At 41.2% G+C, this 21,533-nt stretch overlaps 1 protein-coding gene across 2 annotated transcripts; it reads left to right on the plus strand.

The window, feature by feature from the left end:
* Positions 1–296: 296 nt before the first annotated feature.
* LOC140342828 (endoplasmic reticulum chaperone BiP) lies at positions 297–7,884 on the plus strand. 2 transcript variants are annotated; one of them, XM_072429190.1, is made up of 9 exons: positions 297–436; positions 1,281–1,467; positions 4,404–4,635; positions 5,088–5,222; positions 5,308–5,420; positions 5,507–5,897; positions 6,145–6,382; positions 6,445–6,612; positions 7,132–7,884. In XM_072429190.1, the coding sequence occupies exons 2-9, from the start codon at positions 1,343–1,345 to the stop codon at positions 7,689–7,691; spliced, it is 1,962 nt and encodes a 653-aa protein (XP_072285291.1). In that variant the 5' UTR covers positions 297–436; positions 1,281–1,342; the 3' UTR covers positions 7,692–7,884. The 2 variants fall into 2 exon arrangements, with proteins under 2 accessions (XP_072285291.1, XP_072285292.1); XM_072429191.1 differs by having other exon boundaries at positions 1,284–1,467.
* The last annotated feature ends 13,649 nt before the right edge of the window (positions 7,885–21,533 follow it).

The raw sequence follows: 21,533 nt of genomic DNA on the forward strand, positions 1-21,533 counted from the left end.
CATAGTTACCGGTAACAATCTGACGACATTCTAACGAAATTTACGTGGAGCTGAATCTTCTAAAAAATAATTAAAATAATTAGGACCTATCAGATGGGTCAACTAACCAATCGAAATAGCTGTGTTGCCACGGACAGCCTTCGATTTGGTCATATGTCCATTTAGAAGTCGATGTTTTTTTTACTAAAGAAGAAAGTTAAACTAGTGCGACGTGTGACGTCACGAAAGCGTGTGCGAATCCGCTGCTGACAGCTTGGAATCTGGTCTCCAATCGACGCAGTCCAAATTGTGTTGCTGTAACCAATCGCTGCCCTCCACGACTTTGCCTGGCCGGAAGGGTATAAAACTAGACTAACGGAGCGTAATACGTTAGTTAAGTTCTAGCTGCAAATACAGAGATTGGAGTAAACGGCTTAGGAGGCTTCTTTTGCTACCGGTATGTGAGAAAGTAGTGGGTACCAGTGGATAAGGCACCAATAAAGTTTGCGTTAATGTTTGACATGTATGTTTAAACATTAGACGTTAGTCAGTATTTACCGAAAATATTGTATGTGACTATAGACTTATTTTGTATGTGGGTGGGTAGGCACTTGCGGTATATAGTTGTTTGGTAGGTAATCATGATTTAACGTGAGATAAATGTGACAGCGTTTGTCTCCTAATGTGCCTTTCACCAAAAAGCATAAAGGGTTAAAAATGGCCATGGCCTAATTTTCTACTATTGCGTGTAAATGGTGGATACTAGGTATTTAGCAGATGAATTGTGTATTTAGTATTTTAAGTTAAAAAAAAAAAAATTTTTTTTTAGAAAATCTGGTAGCAGTAATCCTATGTGTTTTCATTTGTCATGTTGGGAGTGAGCCTGTAAGTATATTGTTTTCTAGGATGCCACTCCTTTTTAAATGTGTACTGTGTTTTCAAGTGTGACAAATGTCTTCTAGTAGTAGTCTGACTGTAAATTGCCTAAAGGGAATCTCTGCTCGTTTACATTATGATACAGCTGTGTATACTGTTAATATTTGTAGTATTAAATAGTACCAGTGATTGAATAAATCTTAAAGTGCTATGCAGTTTGCATATTGTAGAGGAAAATAGGTTACATTGCTGTCTCTTGAAGCTTTTTTTTCTATTCTTCCTATGACTCATTGGCTAGGGAAGAAGGGAGGAAGTGATGTAAAAGTGTCATTCATGTTTCCTGCCTACTGTTCTCAATAAGATGTTCTGTATTTGCAATTTATTCATGTACATTAACTTTTCTTAATAAGCATTTTTTTTCTCAGCAGGGTGTTGCTATCTGGATAGGCTTTATATCTTTGCATTGTGGTAACTAAAAACGCCTTTCATGGTAGAAATGAAATTTGTAAGTATATTTTTGCTGGTTATTGCCAGCACTGTTGCTGATGATGATGATAAGAAGGAAGATGTTGGCACAGTGATTGGCATTGATTTGGGAACAACCTATTCATGGTATGTAGTTTTCTAAGCTGGTAATGCATGCTTTAATTTTGACGTTGTGCTGTAGTTATATAAAGTTTGTGTTAGTATAATGACACACCGCCAGTGTTTTATTGTTGAATATTGATAGACACTAGATCTGGTTGCGATGAGTAATGCATAATTTACTTTTGGAGACGTAAAACTGATTATGCTTGAATCTTAAAAATGTACTTGCTTCTAAAGGAAGAAGTGATTTGTTACCCAAAGCAACCACTTTTACAGTCATGTGAAACAATTAGGACACACTATGAAAACCTGTGTGTTTTTGTAACACTCTTGGACATGTAAATCCTATCTACAAAAATGGAATTTCTGGTGGGGAATAAATTAGGCCACTGGCCGTTCAAGCCAATTCACCCCGAGCGTGGATGTTGATGTGAAAGTGCATGTCTCTACATTTAGAAAGAGACTGCACAACTTTAACTTGCATAGAAGGTGTGCAGGAAGGAAATATTTGCTCTCTAAAAGAAACATCACGGCCTCACTGAAGTGTGCCAGAGAGAATGTAGACAAAAATCAGGATGCCTGGAATAACGTTCTTTGCACGGAGGAGTCTATACAATTGATTTATTTGGACACCAGAACAGAGGACCTGTTTTGTTGTAAACCAAATAGAGCATTCCAGGAAAAGAACCTCATACTAACTGTGAAGCATGGAGGTGGAAGTGTCATGCTTTGGGGATGCTTTACTGCGGCAGGTCCTGGCCAGTTCACAATCCTAAAATCCACTATAAATATTATTGTTTATCAGAGGGTGCTTGAGGAACATGTGAGACCATCTGTAAGATAATTAAAGCTGAAGCTGGACTTGACCCTACAACACAACAATGACCCAAAACATACCAGTTAATCCACGAAGGACTGGCGAGAGTCCTTGAGTGGCCGAGTCAAAGCCCAGATCTTATGCAAGAAACGCCTCAAACATCTCACCGCTGACAATTCTTTTTTTCTTCATACCGATGTCCGAGACTAATAGATGTAGTAGAAGCGTCTCACTGCAGGCTTTAGCCTTTTTTTTTCTGAGGGGGAAAAAAAAGTTGGGACACCCCATTATTTAATTCTTTATTAAGAAATCTTCACATCTCAATGTCTAATCTTGTTTTATTTATCTCTAGAAAGGAAATAGATTTTGATTGCAGGTGAACACCAAAAAAATGTACCTTTTATTAACTTAAAAACTTTTTTTTTTTTTTTAATTTTTTAAATATCTTTTCTTTAAGTAAATCAAGGTTAATATTTCCTGTTTACCTGCTATTAAATCCTTTTCCTTTTTAGAGATAAAACCAAGATTAGACATGAGATGTGATTTGAAAATTTCTTAATAAGGAACTGAATATTTAACAGGGTGTCCTAATTTTTTCACGTGACTGTCATTGGAAAAAAATTAGTAAATGAAATGTTGCTATGGGAACTGAGAGATTTGATCTAGTTAATGACCGTCCACATAATTTCTTGACATACAGTTGCTGTTATTTCTTAAAATTTATATCTTAAAAATTCAGGCCGTACCAAAAGTGGTAATCCCGAGTCACACTCGGGATAGCTTTAAACTAAATAAATAAATAAAAAAACCCCACCTGCCTTGTTCTGTCACTGTCCCCGCAGGTCCTGGGGACACATCCTGCTTCTCTGATCTCCAGCCATGCAGTGCAGATTCGATCTATGGGGTTTCCCGGTGACGTCGGTACATGCGTTGGTGCGGCGGGAAATTAAAATAATTTTCTATTGAGTTCAATACAAAATAGCTGTGGTGAGTCCAATAAAAAGAAATATTCAAATAATTATAATTATATACTACTGTACACTTATATTACGTTTTAATATTTTACAGATTTTTTTTTATTTTTTTTTTTTTTTTATTTAAAGGCCTAAGAATTACAGCCTACAATGAAAAATGAAATTTCCATACAAAATAAAGGAACACTTTTTGCATAGCAATTTGCACAGAATTAGAACGCTAGGGAGGGTTAAACAGCAAAATCGTTGTTTAAAGTATTGGCCCAAAAAGACCCTAGACAGAGTAATGCAACTAAAGCAACATAAGTGCAATGATGCAATTTTGGGAAAGAACTTAAAATATCTCTGGTCCTGACATGTTTCGCTGTTTAGGCTTCCTCAGCAACTACTACATACCTTAATATTGTGATGATGAATGACACTTTTCTTGATGTAAGGAACTATAAAGGGGAGTCTTGTAGCATTCTCTGTCCTGGATCATGAAACTGATTCATATTGCACATTTTCCATGATCACAAAATTCCCACCCCTATATCATGGTTTTATTGTAATAATCCTGTTTTGATGATTGGTTAGGGCTTGTTTCTTGCCACAGTCAGTTAGTAATGTGGCATGTCTATTTTGAGATCTTTAACAAGACAGATAAATAGTGTGGTGCTTCCTGGGATACATATATCATGCATCCAGGGGGCTTCTAACTGCTCCTTCTGCACAAGCCTGATCTTGGACATGAGCAGGAGGTTTTTTCTTTTTTTGTTTGTTTTTTTTCTCTCAATTGGGGGAGGGATGGAAAGAAAATGGCGATCTCACGCATGTGCATTGTGAGATCAGGTGACATAGGTGCCCCTTCCTTTGCTGAGACGAAGGTGCATGCTAGGACAACACAGCACCTGATCAGAAAACCCTCAGACGGCCTTTGCTTTATTAGCATTATTGTTTAGGGCCTTTTTGGCCTCCAATACTTCAAACAAAATGATGTTGCAGTTTAATCAATTTCTTTGAACACAAGTAAACTTTAAATGTTTAGATTGCTTTAAAAGCCCCCTAGTGGAACCTACTTATTACACTTATCTGGCTATCTTGGTGTTGGCACAATTAGTAAGAAAGACATCTGGGGAAATCCAAACCCAGCTTCTAGTATGGTCTGAATTATTACTTCATTTTTGTAGTGTCGGCGTATTCAAGAACGGACGTGTAGAGATTATTGCTAATGATCAAGGTAACCGAATCACACCCTCCTATGTAGCTTTTACTCCTGAAGGTGAACGTTTGATTGGAGATGCTGCTAAGAATCAGCTGACTTCCAATCCTGAAAACACAGTGTTTGATGCCAAGCGTCTGATTGGTCGCACATGGAATGACCCATCTGTACAACAGGATATAAAGTATCTGCCTTTTAAGGTAATAATTTAAATATTCAATGGGTCTATTTCACTAAAGGAGTAGAGACTGTTCACGTATCAAATTGTCTTTTTATTTCTGTTGTTTTTGTTTTTAAATGGCACTCACTTTACTGCACGGCTTTGTATGTGAAACACAGAAATGTAACTTTTAAAGGTAAACTCCAGGGTTGCTCATTTTTCATCCATACCCTTTGCTCAGCACCTTCAAAACGGGTAGGTATGTTTGTTAGAATGAGCATTATGCCTGCAGAGGGTGGTGAACTAATTGCATCACAGCTCTATACATTTGATATTTCGACTGGATGGCAGAAGCATTGTAGTCCAAATCTGCAAGCAGCCTAAGGTGACAAACCCCTTGCTGCATCTCTCTTAAATATAGGGTAATTTTTTTTTTTTTTTTTTTTTTTAAATCCCCTTCCCTCCTTCTTATTGATGTTGTGCTCTTATTAGGTTGCTGATAAGAAAACCAAACCCTATATTGAAGTTGACATTGTTGGTCAGAGAAAGACCTTTGCTCCAGAAGAAATATCTGCTATGGTTCTCACGAAGATGAAGGAGACTGCTGAGGCCTATTTAGCCAAAAAGGTATGCATACTTCATTGGCAGGTTCTGATTATAAAATGTCCTTGTGTTAAGTATATGGCCCTTACCTCTTTCTCATTTGTCTTAGGTTACACATGCAGTTGTCACTGTACCTGCCTACTTCAATGATGCCCAACGTCAAGCCACAAAGGATGCTGGGACTATTGCAGGACTTAATGTAATGAGAATTATTAATGAGCCGTAAGTACCATCATTTGGTTTAAGGTAGAACCTAAAGTATTTTATATATATTTATTCTGTTCACATTCAAATGCTTTGCATTACAGAACTGCTGCTGCTATTGCTTATGGTCTAGATAAGAAGGAAGGAGAAAAGAACATTCTTGTCTTTGATCTGGGTGGTGGTACCTTTGATGTGTCGCTGCTTACAATAGACAATGGAGTCTTTGAAGTTGTGGCTACCAATGGGGATACCCATCTTGGAGGAGAAGACTTTGACCAGCGTGTCATGGAACACTTTATCAAGCTCTACAAAAAGAAAATGGGCAAGGATGTGCGCAAAGACAACAGGGCTGTCCAAAAGCTGCGTCGTGAAGTTGAAAAAGCTAAGCGAGCCTTGTCTTCTCAACATCAAGTCAAGATTGAGATTGAAGCCTTCTTTGAAGGAGAAGACTTCTCTGAAGCCCTTACCCGTGCAAAGTTTGAAGAGCTAAACATGGTAACGATTTGTAGACCTAAACTGCAGTACTATTTTTAGGAAGTTTACTGGGAATAGGATGGGTGCAAGTATAAATGGGCTGCTAGTAGTACTCGTCCTCTGTAATGCACAGTGGGTCACTATTAGGAAGTGTCAGCACCTGGTTTGGCAAATGGTATAAAAACTTCTGTAGATATCTGCATTTGCACCGTGAAATTATATTTTATATATAAATCCTAATCCCAGACCCCCGCCCCTCTCCGTTTAGGATCTCTTCCGTTCTACCTTAAAACCAGTGCAAAAAGTTCTTGAAGATGCGGATCTGAAGAAGTCGGACATAGATGAAATTGTGTTGGTGGGAGGTTCCACTCGTATTCCTAAAATTCAACAGCTAGTTAAAGAATTCTTCAATGGGAAAGAACCATCTCGTGGCATAAATCCTGATGAGGCTGTAGCTTACGGTGCTGCTGTCCAAGCTGGTGTACTTTCTGGAGACCAGGACACTGGTATGCAACTATTTAAAACAAATGTGATTAAGTGGGGGGGTATAATTTTTTTTTTTCTGCAGGTGACCTGGTTCTCCTTGATGTGTGCCCTCTGACACTCGGTATTGAAACTGTTGGTGGTGTCATGACAAAACTCATCCCTAGGAACACTGTTGTGCCTACTAAGAAGTCTCAGATATTCTCCACAGCTTCTGACAACCAACCTACTGTCACAATCAAGGTTTATGAAGGTGACCAAGTTTAACATTTTAGTTTTAGAACCTATTAATGTCATGTGAACCCTATACCTCTGTATGCTGTTTTTCATCTCAATCTGCAATGTCTATTGATGGAATTCCCCTTTCATAAAAAAACTTGCATCTGCTCGGTCTACAGTTTAATGGTAAGGACAGTCATTACATGGAAGCGGTTCTTATTGGCTACTCGGCATTCTAATAATTGCCTCTCTGGAGAGTTGGGCTTTCCAATCCATCGGAGTTGGATAGAAGCTTTGTGGGAGAGGATGATTGTTTTGTAAACACCTGGAGCCAGGGTTCATGCAAAACCTAGATTTCTACAGTTGGTTTTCCCATGTCAGATCACACAGGTGTTTTGTGCAGTTAGAGCAACTTTTCATGTGTAGCTTTTGGTAAAGTGCTACAGGTTACTGCTTTTTCATTTAATGTTGAATGGACTTTTTTATTTATTTATTTATATAGATAGATAGATATAATTAGTGCTTAACCATAAATTATAACTTGTGCTTCTAGGTGAACGTCCGCTGACCAAAGATAACCATCTTCTGGGCACTTTTGACCTTACCGGTATCCCTCCTGCTCCTCGTGGTGTTCCTCAGATCGAAGTTACATTTGAGATTGATGTAAATGGTATCTTACGGGTTACAGCAGAGGACAAAGGCACAGGCAACAAAAACAAGATAACAATTACCAATGATCAGAATCGACTAACTCCAGACGAAATTGACAGGATGGTCAATGATGCAGAAAAGTTTGCAGAGGAAGATAAGAAACTTAAAGAGCGTATTGATGCACGAAATGAACTGGAAAGTTACACATATTCATTAAAAAATCAAATTGGGGACAAAGAGAAATTTGGTGGAAAGCTGTCCTCTGAAGACAAGGAAACCATTGAAAAGGCAGTAGAAGATAAGATTGAGTGGTTAGAGAGCCATCAAGAAGCAGACATAGAAGATTTCAAGGCTAAAAAGAAGGAGTTGGAAGGTATTGTTCAACCAATTGTTGGTAAATTGTATGGTGGGGCAGGTGTACCACCTTCCAAAGAAGATGACCCTGAGAAGGATGAGTTATAGGTCTATCTGATCTTTGAATACTGGACTCAGGACTTGAAAAAGGGGTGGGTGTAGCATTTTGGAGGGTAGGGTAAGAAGTTTAAGCATTTGGTCAAATGTGTTATTTATTTGAAATATTTTGGTCACGTGCTTCTGTGTAGGGTTTTTTCCTCCTCTCTACCATCAATGACCACAATAAATGTTTGGTAATTTACTCAGTATGTAAATCTCCTTTATACACTGGGACTTTTTGGTAACCTTTTTAAGCAACAACATTTAAATGCACACTTTTGCAGAAGGGGGGTGTGTGGCTTTTTTTGGGGGGGTCACAGCTGAATCATAGCATGTCCTCTTCCTGCGCAGTTGCTTTACTGCATTGAACTGGCAGATCTTTTTTTGCTAAAAGCAGTAAGGCTGTCTACTGGTTTCCTTGTAAGCTTTAAGTGTTTTTGAACTTTTGAGTCCGCTAGGTATTTCCTGTTGCGGTCAGAAAAAAGGAATATATTAGTTAACGTAATATTCCTTTTCTGATAAGCTCCATGTCGGTATATTTATACCCAACCTCATTCTTTGAGGAGGGCTGTTTATAGAACACTAGGGTGTGGACTGCCTCAAATTTATCAAGCTAGCTCCTGAGAGTGGGAGTAGACAGGGATTAACCCATTGTATGATGACATGGAGCTCATCCGGAAAAGAAAATTAAGTTAGTCTTTCTAGAAGTTCAGATCTGTTTTGGATTTTGTACATCAACTATTGAGTGTTTTGATTTTAACTGTCAAAATTTATATATTTTGAAAACTATTCTCAAGCATAGTCTTTTTTTCAGGAGAACTATAGAGGCAACTATTCTGTGCCAATTGACATAATATATACATCAACAAATCAAAATGGGATTTTTCATGGCCTATGTTAGATAAAAATCACATATCCTTTATTGATGGTTTAAAGGGCAAACTAAAATATGTACTTTTCTTGTCTTCCGTGGATGTCCAGGTCTTTTGGCGTTGCTGAGTTCACCAGTGCTTTGTTTCTTTCTCATGATGTACCAAACTGTAGATTTTGCCACTCCTAATATTGTAGCAATTTCTTGGATGAGTTTTTCTGTTTGTGCAGCTTAAGGATGGCTTGTTTCACCTGTATGGAGAGCTCCTTTGACCGCTTGTTGTCAGCAAAATCTTCCACATACAAGCAATCCCCCTCAAATCAACTCCATTTGCCCCACACCAGCCCATGAAATAGCCTTTGAGTCAATTGTCCAATTACTTTTGAGCCCCTGAAATTAAGTGATTGTGTGTTTTTTGTTTACACATTCTCCATTTTCATGCAATCTTTTTGTTTCATTTAAAATTGTGGTAATGTACAGAACCAAAATTAGAAAAAAGGTGTCTGTCTAAATATGGACCTAACTGTATATATAATTTATTATATGAATATTTCTTTGTATCCAATGTATTTCTTTGAATCCAATACAAAATTATTTGAATTTCCCGCTGAGCATCCCGCCTGCACCGGCGTCACGGGAAAACCCCATAGAATGCGTCACTGCATTTCGTGGCTGGCGATCGGAGGAGCAGGATGTGTCCCCAGGACCTGTGGGGGGACAGCGACAAAGCAAGGTGTGTGTGTGTGTGTGTGTGTGTGTGTGGTGTTTTTTTTTTTTTTTTTCTTCATAGAAATTTTTGTTTATATTGTGGGCCTGTAATTCTTAGGATTACCTCCTGGTTATAATAATTATAAAAAATAATGAAATATTAGATAAATTAAATGCAGATTTTAGAAAAAAAAATATTTACATTTTTAGTAGACATCCCGGGTGTGGTACATTTTGAAGCAGGGTGCTGCACAAAGTCCAACATCACAGTCAGAACAGTAAGTTTAGCAAAAAATTGTAAAAAGTTAGCAAACACAAGAGCGGCTTACCTGTTTGTTTGTCTCCGCAATAATTTTTTCGATAACTTCATCGGTCAAAAACAACTTCAGGTATGCCAGGGGGTCGTCGCATTCAGCCTCAATTTTCATCCCAGGTGCACCGGTAAATGGAAATCTTGGCGGTGCTGCTTGGTCCGCATCAAGGTCAATAGGACATCATGTGCGCACAGGTTCAGAATCGTCGCTCAGTTCACTTTTGCTGTCAAATGACAAATTTCCTGGTGAATCACTATCATTCGATTCCACGAGGGACTCCAAATCGCTATCGCTACGTTCAAATTCCTCCAAAACTGTTTTCTCCTTTGGACTCACACAGAACATAAACACTTCCACACACATTAGATCTTGTATTTTCCAAACCCTGCAACCTCACCCATCTTGACAACTTAACATTTCCTCTGTCTAACCACCACGGCTTACCTTCTAATCTCTTTGTTGCCGCCCCCCCCCTTTTCTTTTTGCCACTTCTCAGTGGCTGAGAGATATCTGTAACCTTGACCACAACCTATTCTCAAACTACCTAACCCCCCACTCTTTGCTGCATGAACAACACTGCTATGCTAGAACACCTTAACAATGTACTTGCTTGCCAAGCAACTTTCTCCTAAACCCCAAAGCTGCTTCCCCTACAACTACCTTCTCTGCCCAAGACCTACCCACCTTCTTTGAAGATAAAATCGTCCAAATGTTTTCCCATTATTTTTTTTTGCCTTCCTCTGGACCAACTATATCTTATAGGGTTTTATAACTGGGATATGTTTATTTCCCTAGTGGTTGAACTTGATGGTCCTTTTTTTTTTTTTTTTTTTTTTTTTCAACCTAACCTACTATGAGTGAGACCATTTAAATCAATCTCTGCTTACTGTGCCACTCCACCCCTACTCCTGTAAATCATCACTAACCTCTTTCAGCCCTGTTACATTAGATGAAGTCTCCTCTCATCTCCCATCTACTACTTGTATGCTTGACCCAATGCCAGCTGTGCCCACTTCTCCACCCTAGCCCCCACACTAACCAACCACTAACTGTTTAACCTCTCCTTTTCTATTCCTGTCTTCCCCTCGGCCTTCAAACATGCCATTATTGCCACTATTCTCCCTATCCTGAAAAAACCCTCACTAGACTCCTTTTTTTTTTTTTTTTTTTTTTTTTTTATGTAAATTTTAATGAAAGTTTTGTCATTTGAACAAGTAAACAACCACATGAAAAGGGGGAATGTAACATCAGTGATACAAACAAAGCTGAGGTTCCAGAAATCTAATCCGTACAAGATTATGAACAAGTAAAATTATCAGTTTTTCGTTATTCTTCAGTTAACTTCTTGATTTTGTGAGGTTTTATAGTATTCAAGTACACATGCCCTAAGGTAGTGAGCGTAAACTTATCCGATCTAGAAAGTTTTTTTTTTCATTTTTTTTTTTTTTTTTTTTTTTTTTTTTTTTTTAACCACCTGGGTGGTTACTTGCTAAAAGCTTTTACCCCAAACCAGGTTTGGGGTAGTTAATACTAGAAACAAGTGTTACAGTGCAATCTGATTGTCATACAACCTTGTATGACAATCGGATTACAACTGAAAAAAAACACTTGCCTTGTCCCCGCAGCTCCCCTGGAGACGTCTTCTCTCTTTTGTTTTCTCCCAGCGTGTGCGGAGACGTTCTCCCGGGTTTCCCGGTAACGCCGCTACATGCATCGGTGCGGGTGGGAGGCGGGGTGGGAAATTCAAATCACTTTGTATTGGATTAAATACAAAAAAGCTGTATTGAGTCCAATACATAGAAATCTTTATTATGTGTGTGTGTGTGTGTGTGTGTGTGTGTATATATATATATATATAATAGCTACTGTACAGTTACATTACACACTATTTTTTTATGTTTTATACTTCTTTTTTTTTTATTTAAAGTTTATTAAATTTTGGACATATTTTGATGAGTTATGCCTAAGAATTATAGCCTACAATCTAAAATAAATTTCCATGCAAAAAAAGTAACGCTTTTTTGTATGGAAGTACGGAAAGAATTAGAACACTCGGCGTTCGCGTACGCGTCCCTTGGCGATTCCTGATGATCTCAGTGCATACGCCCATCGATGGGGGTCCTAGCGAGAAATTCCAACATTTTGTATTGGATTCAAAACAAAGTTCTGTATCCAATCCAATACAAAATATATTTATGTGGTTTTGTCTATAGGTATGTGACGTTGGACTGTATTAAAATTTACCACACTGAGGAGGTGTTTTAGAAAAATATATTAGTATACAGTATACTGAATTATTGCATTTTCAGTATTTTATTTATGCATTCTTGTTTAACCTCCTAGCCGTTAAGCCCGACCTTAAAAAAACGGACGGCTCCTCCCTGCGTGCGTGATGACGTCGGCGTGTGTGCGGGAAATTCAAATTGAAACTCATTCAAACATTTTGTATTGGATTGAATACAAACTCCCGTATCCAATCCAATAAAAAAAAATAATATAAAATTAATACAAAGTACATAAGTTAATTTTTTTTTTACTTTATTATATTCAGGATATCTACTAGACCCTTGTTTGGACACATTTCTGTAAGTTACAGGTCTACAATTTTAAAAATTTAAAAACGGTGTACGGCTTTTGGTATAGAAATCCAGACATTGGTGAAACGCCCAGGAGGTTAAACAGAAAAAAAAAAGTTAACAGACAAAACATAGTAAACATACACTGATAGAAAAGATTTGACAACATAGTACCAAGGGGGTCAGTTTATACACTTGCTGAACGTTATCAAAGCAGCATACTGGTCACATTAAAAGTTAGGTGTGTGTGAAGAATAATTCTGGTCCCAGACCATATCGCTTGGTGTTTAGGAGGTCATTTATCCTAGCCGGCAACAGCTTCATTAGCCTAATGTCTTGTATGCGCTTACAAAGGTCTAACACTTTGGGAGGGGATGTTGATTTCTAGTGCAATGTTATAAGGCACCTAGATGATAATAATAGTATATATACATATATAAAAGCCATTAGTTTAGTTTGAATTTTGGAAAGACCCTTACCTGAAAGGCTTAGCGGATGTGTCAGTGGATCTCTATGTACTGGAACAGAAAACATTCTGGAGAGGAGCCCAACTACCACCCCCCAAGATAGGCAGTTCCACATAATGTGGATCAGTGTTTCCACTGCTTTTCCACATCTCCAGCAGAGATTATTACCAGTTGGGTATATGGTATGAAGTCATTCTGGAGTAAAGTACCAGTGCATGATTGTTTTATATATGTTTATGATATAAAGTATACCAAGAACTCTTGGGTGCATGATCTTAAAGATTTGCCTTATCTCCCGTGGGATCTGTCTGCCCAGAATTTCTCCTATTTATGCATATAAAGATGCAAAGCCTAAACCCCTATATCCGTAACTACCGAGATATGTCAGAAATCAGACCCGCTTTCTACCAGCCCTCCCATACATGTTCCTTCAAAAGAGGTGGGGGTATCAAATCCCATTCCGCTAGTAAGCATAAGAAGAGTTAGCAGGGAGATCCAAGTTCTCTATCAGTTCATCAAAGGGAATTAATTTCCGAGTCCTATGTTCTACTATTTCCCTAAAATGGGAAAACTCCCTGCTGTGGCCAAAGTGCCGTGGCATGGTCATCTTTCATGTTAAGTTATCAGACATTAGGGGTGCGTACAAAAAAGAAGTTAGGAGAGATCGATCGGTCATCGCAGAAAATATATTTCTTCGTTTGTGCCAGATGTTTTGTAAATTGTGTAGGGGCCAGCAAGGAGTCATCAGGAAAAGTTTCCGAGAATTGTTTGAGCTGTAAGGCCCTGGTAAGCACCAGTCCTCACCAGACACCAGTCCCCCAATCTAACACTGCAGTCTTTACCTTTAGTAAGCCCCTGCTCAGCCTTGGGCGACAGGTTGCATCTCCTAGAACTCGGTTGCCCCTAGGACTTACTGCACAAAGGATGGTGTCTGGGGATGGGCTGGCAGCAGACTAGAGGCCCACAGATAACAGCACAAAAATATCAGGTAATCCAAAATACAAGCCAAGATCAAACCGTGTAATCGGTCCATCAAGAAAGGTACAAGGGAGTAGACACAGGCAGAGGTTGGTCCAGACTGAGTTCAACGGAAAGCAGGGAACAGGCAAAAGTCAGTAACCGGAAACACAAATTTCTCCAGCACAGATTAGCCCAGCTAATGCTACAACAGGCACATAAGCCTGGAAGCAGAGAATCCATAAAGCCCCAGCAGCCAATGACAGCATGGGAATGCACAGGAACCACTCTGTTAGCTGCAGCACAGCTACACATTCCCCTTAGCTGTGCAGTCTCGATGCAAGGGATACGGAGAGGAAAAACACAGAGGGAGACAAGGATCCTGCAACCTGCAGAGCACTATTCCCAAAACTCCTGTGGTGGGGCACTGCCTAGGATTGTAGGCCCAAAGAGTGCCTCCTAACATTAGCGCTCCAAAGCATAGAGTTGAGGTGTGTTGGAAATTCCAATAATTGCTCCAGCTTGGTCCATCTATTGCATGGGATTAAAGTAGCCCATGATGCCAAGTGACAAGAGGTTAGCTGTGTAGTAGTATTTTAAGAAGTTCGGCACACTACCCCCCCGGTCCATACAGAAGCAGAGGACCGTTTTTGATATTCTATGTATCTTATGAGCCCAAATAAAATTTAACATGTCCATTTGGAGATGTTTAAGTGCAGGGAGAGGAACAGGGAGGAACCGAGACAAGTTTCAAATGAAGAAGTTTAGGAAGTATTGACATCTTAATGCAATACACCCAAAATTTAAGACATTTTGAAAAATTGAGCGATTTCCACTTATGCAGTAGGTTTCTTATCTCCCTATACATCTGGTTATAGTTGAATTTTTAAAGGGTTTGAAATGTTGAAGTAAGAAAAAACCCAAGTATTTTATACTATCAGTTTTCCAATGATACGGGAATTTCCCTCGTAAATTTCCTAAGATTTCCGAAGTCAGATTTAGCAGTAAAACTGCAGTTTTGGTAGGAATAATCTTGTATCATGCAGGAACGTTATGCAGGAATTAAGTGAGAGTAGATTTTCATCTGCATATAATGTGATCCTAAAAGATTTCTTGTTTATGGTCACCCCGGACCTAAGGTTCCAAGCATAAACGGCCAACTAAGCCTATCAAAGCCCTTTTCCATTATTTGTTAATTGTATCTATTAGGGAGATAGTTCTTCTTGTATTGTCACCTGCTTGACGTCCCAAAATAAAGCCAACTTGGTCCCTTAAAATAACTCACCCAGATGGGTTGTCACAGGGAGACAGGGCCACTAGGGGGCGCTACAGCTTGCACAGGCGTGGTTTGAGGCCTGAGAAGGGCCATGGTGCAGAGTCTAAGCAGTAACAGGTCTCCAGAGCCTCTAGTGGTGAGGATGTTGTGCTGCTAGTTACTTCCAGGTTGCAGTCCTTGGGCACACCAGGGTGGGCAGGATGATACACAGTACCAAATCACTAAAATCGTCAAGGAAGGCTGGGGTTGAGGCAGCCAGCCAGCAAGCAGGAAAGGTCAGGTCACAAGCCAGGGATCCAGAAAATAGACACAGGGAATACAGGAGACACTGGAAGCCACAGGAGCCACAGGTTACACAGGGACAATCACAGAGAGAAACAGCACAAGGGAACTGGCTGGGAAACAACAGACTGGGCAACAAGGGGTTAACACAGGAGCTGGACAGGGAAAGCACGGATTTAACCAACAGGTGTACAGGAAATACTCAGTAGAACTAGGGGGCTCGGCACTTGTTGGAGACACTTTGCATGAATGCTGAGTGCTGTGTCTGAGCTAGCTAAATAGCCAGGGATGATTAAGAGGCTATTTCCTGATTTCGCCAGCGCGATGGGCGAAACTGATAAAACCTCTTATCAGTGCTCTACGGAGAGAGTTGACATATATAAATAGCTTTCTTATTCAGTTTGCAAAGCCATTTTTGTATGGGAAAAAAATGGAATGTTACTTTTCCGAATATCACTAGGCAGAAGAATCGTCAAGGATGGTATATACATCATAGAGGGAGAACTTATGCATTAGTGCCCGAAAATGTGATGTAAGGGCCAGGGGAGGGCTGTGTCCCTCCATCTAAAGAGAGGCCAAGGATGACATATGGGGTAGATTAAAATCGCCCCCAGCACCATGTAGGTATGTTTTAACACATGCATAATGCATATACCAGAAGATAATATCTTTTAGGAAACTGATATGAGCTAGGATCAGCAAGAGAGGGTCTCCTGCAGGAAGGCAAAATCCGCACTGTGTCGCCTACATTACTGCAAGGCAAGTCTTCACCTTAAGAGGGAATTCAGCCCCTTAACATTTATTGAAATGCATTTGAGACAGTGGCTTAAATGATTTATCTGCAGGCACCTTTACAAATAGTTTTTTAAAAGACCTGATGTCAAACATAGAATAACTCAAGTGCGAGAAACCAATAGCAGGTGAACTCAAAAGGGAAAAGAATGAACAGAAAGATGAACAAAACACCTAAAGTAACATTTAAGACATAACAAGAAAGTTACACCGACTAACGTCGGTAGGAGCGTCTGAAACACCTTACACCAGAGGGTAATAACAATCTTTGAGCCTGGTAAAATGGAGCGTAACTGAGCCCCCATAGCCTAGTGGTCACCCCAGCATTAAACATCATAATCCATACACCAACACTTTGTATCAGTAACCACTCACATAGCTAGAAAACTGAGAATAGGGGGGCTGTCACTTGGTCCCCACAAAAATCACAGCGTGGCCACAGCTGTACCCAAGGTAAGCAAATAACAATTATACATAAGGCAATTAAAGAGCATCAACCATTACAGTAAACAGTATAGCCTATTCAGCATCTAAATCTTAAAAGAAAAAGGTAATCTCTTGATTCAACATTAAAATAGCCTTATATCATATACTGCAACCTGAAAGGAAAGAACACGGTGTGCGCTTCCGTTTCAGGATCTGCTACCACTGTTTAGATAATGATTAAGCCATCTGCAATGGATCCCATCCTTAAATAGTTGGGCAGGGGATCCCAAGCTCATGGCAGAAATTTTGTAAATCCTCTGGGTAATGTAGAATCATGGATTTGCCGTCTTTTCTAGCCATAAGGCTGAAAGGGAACCCACAGGGCATCAAGTTGTCAAGCAAAAGTGTGGGTAACGGCTGCAACGCTCGTGGTTGTTGAAGAGTGGTCCAAAAGAGATCTGGAAAAAGTTGAACCGCAGCTCCATCAAACTTGATGGACCTCATATGCGGGGACGTTTTCATGATTTCCTTTCTAGTGGCATAGTCCTGAACCCTGCAAACCCAGGCAAGCCACATACCCGGATGTTGTGGCGTCACCCTTTATTATCTAGATCTTCTAATTGTCGGCGTAACCCCGTTTGTGGTTTCCTGACGATGAATATGGTCTTGCAGCTGGGACACTACTATTTAAGTGGCTTGTAAATCCTCATTCACATAATCAACTGTCTCTGCTAAAAAACAGAGGTCACCCCTCAAAACATGAATCTACGCTCGGCAGGCCTCTTTTAATTCACTAATAAGTTGCCATTAACATGTGGGGTTGCAGAGGGCACTGGTACCATAGTATTTGACATCCCTTTCCCAGTGGAGCAAACAGGTGACGGGCCTTGAGATGCCCCCTGGCATCCTGGGATGCGACAGCCTGTAGGGTTACTTCTTTTAAGGGTATTGCAATGCACCTGCAATTGCAAGGCACCTGTGGAAAGCGGAGTTATGGTAGCCAAATAGGCGGTAGCTGGGTTCACCTCCGCAGAAGAATCAAGCTAAGGTCCCACCTGTTCGTCCTGCATTGAACCTGGCTCCCAGACAGCGACTCCCTGCCCCCTTAAGCTCCAGGGAGTATCCAAAAAATTATCTGAATGTTCTTTGGGGCTAGAGATGGATGAAGCCACTGTAATGCTTGTTTTCCAGAAGCCAAGCTCTGGGGGGGCTGTTGGAGAGTAGGAGGATTGCGAGTGTGGAGAGGAAGCCAGAGTTGGCTGCACATCCACGTGTGGAGCAGGAGCCGCGGGCACCATCTTGGCCACACGGCTTCTAGATGCCAGTCCCTGCATTAGCAGGGCTGGTATGGTAGATCTCCGGGAGTTTGTTTTGCAGTTCCCCATTGCTTTGGGGTGCCACTGGTGCCTCTGCTTCCCCATATCGAGTCTCAGTGACAGTAATTTCTGCGCCGCAGTGCAGGCTGGTGCCGGAGCTCTCTACTTACTTTCTAGTTACCATCCTACCTCTCTTTTCCCATATGTTTCCAAACTTCTTTAGTGCCTTGTCTATAAAAGACTCAGTGATTATCTGAACAACAACTTGACCCACTGCAATCTGGTTTTAAAGTTGCCAATTTCACTGAAACAGCCCTTAATAAAGTGGACAATGACCTCATGAGAGCTAAATCACAAGGCAAATTTTCTCTTTCTGTTGACCTTCTAATTAAAATCATGAACTCCATTGGTATACGTCACACTGTTCTCTCTTGGTTTGCTGTTAATGGTAATTCCTCCTCTCCACCTTGTTGGTGTTCCCCCAAAGGCCAGTTCTTGGCCCAGTTTTCTTCTCCATCTACACCTCGTCAGTTGGCAAACTTATATCCTCCTTTGGTTTACAGTACAATCTGTATGCAGATGACACTCAAATCAATCTGTCCAACCCTGCATGTCTTCCTCAGTCCTAAGGTTTCATCTCATCATGGATGCCTGACAGGTATCTGAAACTCAACCTGGATTAAACTGAACTAAATGCCCCCCTCCCCCCACATTCCAAATTTCCCCTAACTTATTTCTGTCAATAACACTGGTATTCGTCCCTCCCTCAGGCACGTTGTCGTGGCGTCACCTTCGATTCCGCCCTCTTCTTCACCCTCACATTCAGAACATCTCCATTTCCTGTCACTTTCACCTTCGCAACATCTCTAAAATACATGCCTACCTGTCCCCATGGACCACCAAACTGCTTGAAAATGCTCTTACCATCTCTTGTCGGGATTACTGTAACATCCTCCTCTCTGGTATTCCACTAAACGGACTCTCTCTACAATATATTAAAAATGCTCGAGACTTATCCATCCTTCCCACTACTCTTCTTTTGCTTCCTCTCTTTTCAGTTATTTTCATTGGCTTCCATTTCACCTAGAATCAAATTCAAGCTCCTGTGCTTTGCCTTCAAATCTCTCCACAGCCCCTGTTCCACTTACCTTTCTGACCTGATAGAAAAATACACCTCTTAACCACTCTCTTTGCTGCTCCAATGACCTACTAATGATTTCCCCTCTCATAAACTTGCACGCCTTAAAGACTTTTTTTTTTAGAGCTGTCCGACTCTCTGGACCTCTCTTCCTCTTCCTATTTTGCTTGCTCCTACTTTCTGCGCATTTAACAGAGCCCCTAAACCTATCTTTTCATTCTTGCCTAACCATCATCTGTCTTTTAAACCCTCACTACTTACTCAACATTCCATATCCCCCCTCCTATTGTGTGCTACTTTTATTGAAATGTTACAAACACATAAAGAAACATGTTTACTATATATACATAATAGAAAAATAAATACCACATTTTGATGTTGATACTCTGCCCCTGATTCATCAATAAAATCCGCGCTCGCTGGAAGCGCGAAAGTATGCGCGGCCAGCAATCGCGGTTTACCGCGGTCCGGACTCGAGTGTGCGCGTACACTCGCCTCACTGCCAGCCGGATTCCAGCCTTCACAATAGGGAGCGCGAATCTGCCAATTAAGGTGATTAGATTTCAGCTGCGCGAAACAAGACCGGCCGCACCACCGCTGAGCTCCGTTCTTGCCCGTGGATTTTTTACTGCGGGCTGCACACACTACAGCCCCCGGGCACTGTGTATACCGGGGGAGCTTGCGGCGGGTGAAGTGCGGGCGGGTTGAGAGCGGGCGGGCAGTGAGAGCGGAGACGCCGCTCCCCGCAGTGCAGGGGACTTACCGGATCCCAGTGGCTGCTGACACCCACAGGAGAGAGAGCTGGCCAGGCGGCCCATCCCGCCAGCCCTTGCTGACACAGGAGCCAATCTTCCCTTCCCTTTTTTGGGGTAAGCAGGACTATTTTTCCTTCTTTAAAGCCTGTTATTTCTGAGGCCCTGGGAGTTGCCCTGTGACTAGAGACATCAGGCGGCCATCTTCTCCAAGCGGCCCCCTATCCAGCTGATAATCTGCATCCATCGCCATCCTAGCAGAGAGAAGGGATTTGGGAATATCCTACATTATACCCTGCCCTGTACTACTTTGCTAATTAGCTTGATTACTTTATTTGTGGAAGACACTGTTCATTTGCCTGCTTTTGAAAGTGAAATCGGCCATCTTGGCCGCATGGCCCCTTGTGCAAAGTACAACTTGATAATCTGCATCCATCGCCATCCTAACAGAGAGAAGGGATTTGGGAATATCCTACATTATATCCTGCCCTGTACTACTTTGCTACTTAGTTTGCATACTTTATTTGTGGAAGACACTGTCCATTTGCCTGCTTTTGAAAGTGAAATCGGCCATCTTGGCCGCATGGCTCCTTATGCAAAGTATAACTGCATCCACATCCATCTAAGAAAGAGAAGGGGAAGTATACCTGTTTCCTGGTCACACAGCATTTGTTGATTATCATTTAACTGCACTGAGGGTTTGTACCTAATATCTAAAATCTTTGGCACACAGCTTGGAGGCCTGGCTTTTACAATACAGGGCGGCCATGTTGACCTCATGGTAACACACATTGTGCAACTTCAGCATCCAGAGCCATCCTATCTAGAGAAGGAATACCAAGTTTGGTTGACATCATAATACTTTCTAACTAATCATCCTGTATCTGTGGAGCAGCTCATTTCTGTTTTTGTTGGAGGACTTTACCTGATTAGCATTCACTTGGCAATTGAGGGCCGCTTAGGTCGCATAGCATCTTGTTCTGGAAATCCTGCTCCCTATATGGTCTCATCTGTTTGCTGAACCCTCCACTGCTTTACTGATCCCCCAGCTTTAGAGATCTGGAAGCCATCTCTATTATGTGCAGCTAATTTCCTGGGATGTGAGGCCCCACCACTGCTGGGCCCTACACTTGGATGTACAATACGCTAATACTTAGGGATATTATATCTGCTTAACTCTCAAATACAGCATTCTCCACTGCAACCCTCTGCTCACATCTCTCCCTTTTCTGCAGGATGGGTAAGGGGAAGCCACATAGTCAATCATCCCAAAAAAGGGAAATTGGCACATTTTTTGGTCGCTCCAAAACTCCTGGCTCGAGTGGAGGGGGCCCTACTACACGGGTTAATCCTGCACAGTCCTCTGAGCCCTGATTAGACTCGCCCGCCTTTATCCAGGAGGACTCTACTTCTAATTTTCCCACATTATTGGGAGTTGACAGGAGCCCCACCAGCCCGAGGAGCACTTCACAGTTATCCATAGACCCTACGGACAGCTGGGATAGAGATGCTTACCTCAAATCGCTGCCTACAAAAGCGGATTTTGAAACTTATCTTGAGCGCATTCAGACCTCTCTTCGCTCGGAAATATCATGTCTCAGATCAGATATTGGCTCGAAAATAGAAGAGGTTGAACGCACAACGTCAGAATTACGCAGTCATGTTCAATCCCACGCTCACATTCTTAAGGAACACTCCAGGATACTGCAACAACTCTTGTACCATCAGGATGACCTGGAAAACCGTAGCCGTCGTAATAACATCAGAATCAGGGGACTTCCGGAAACGCTTGAACCAACAGACCTACATGCAGCGGCAACGACCCTGTTTAATGAGCTCCTACGGAGGCCGAGAGATGATGCCATAGAAATAGATCGCATGCACAGAACCTTGGGCCCAAAGAATCCGGATCCAGAAAGACCACGTGATGTGATCTGCCGAATTCACTCTTTCCAACTTAAAGAGCGTATTATGCA

This window comes from Pyxicephalus adspersus, chromosome W (assembly GCF_032062135.1).
Source record: "Pyxicephalus adspersus chromosome W, UCB_Pads_2.0, whole genome shotgun sequence".
Lineage (NCBI taxonomy): Eukaryota > Metazoa > Chordata > Amphibia > Anura > Pyxicephalidae > Pyxicephalus > Pyxicephalus adspersus.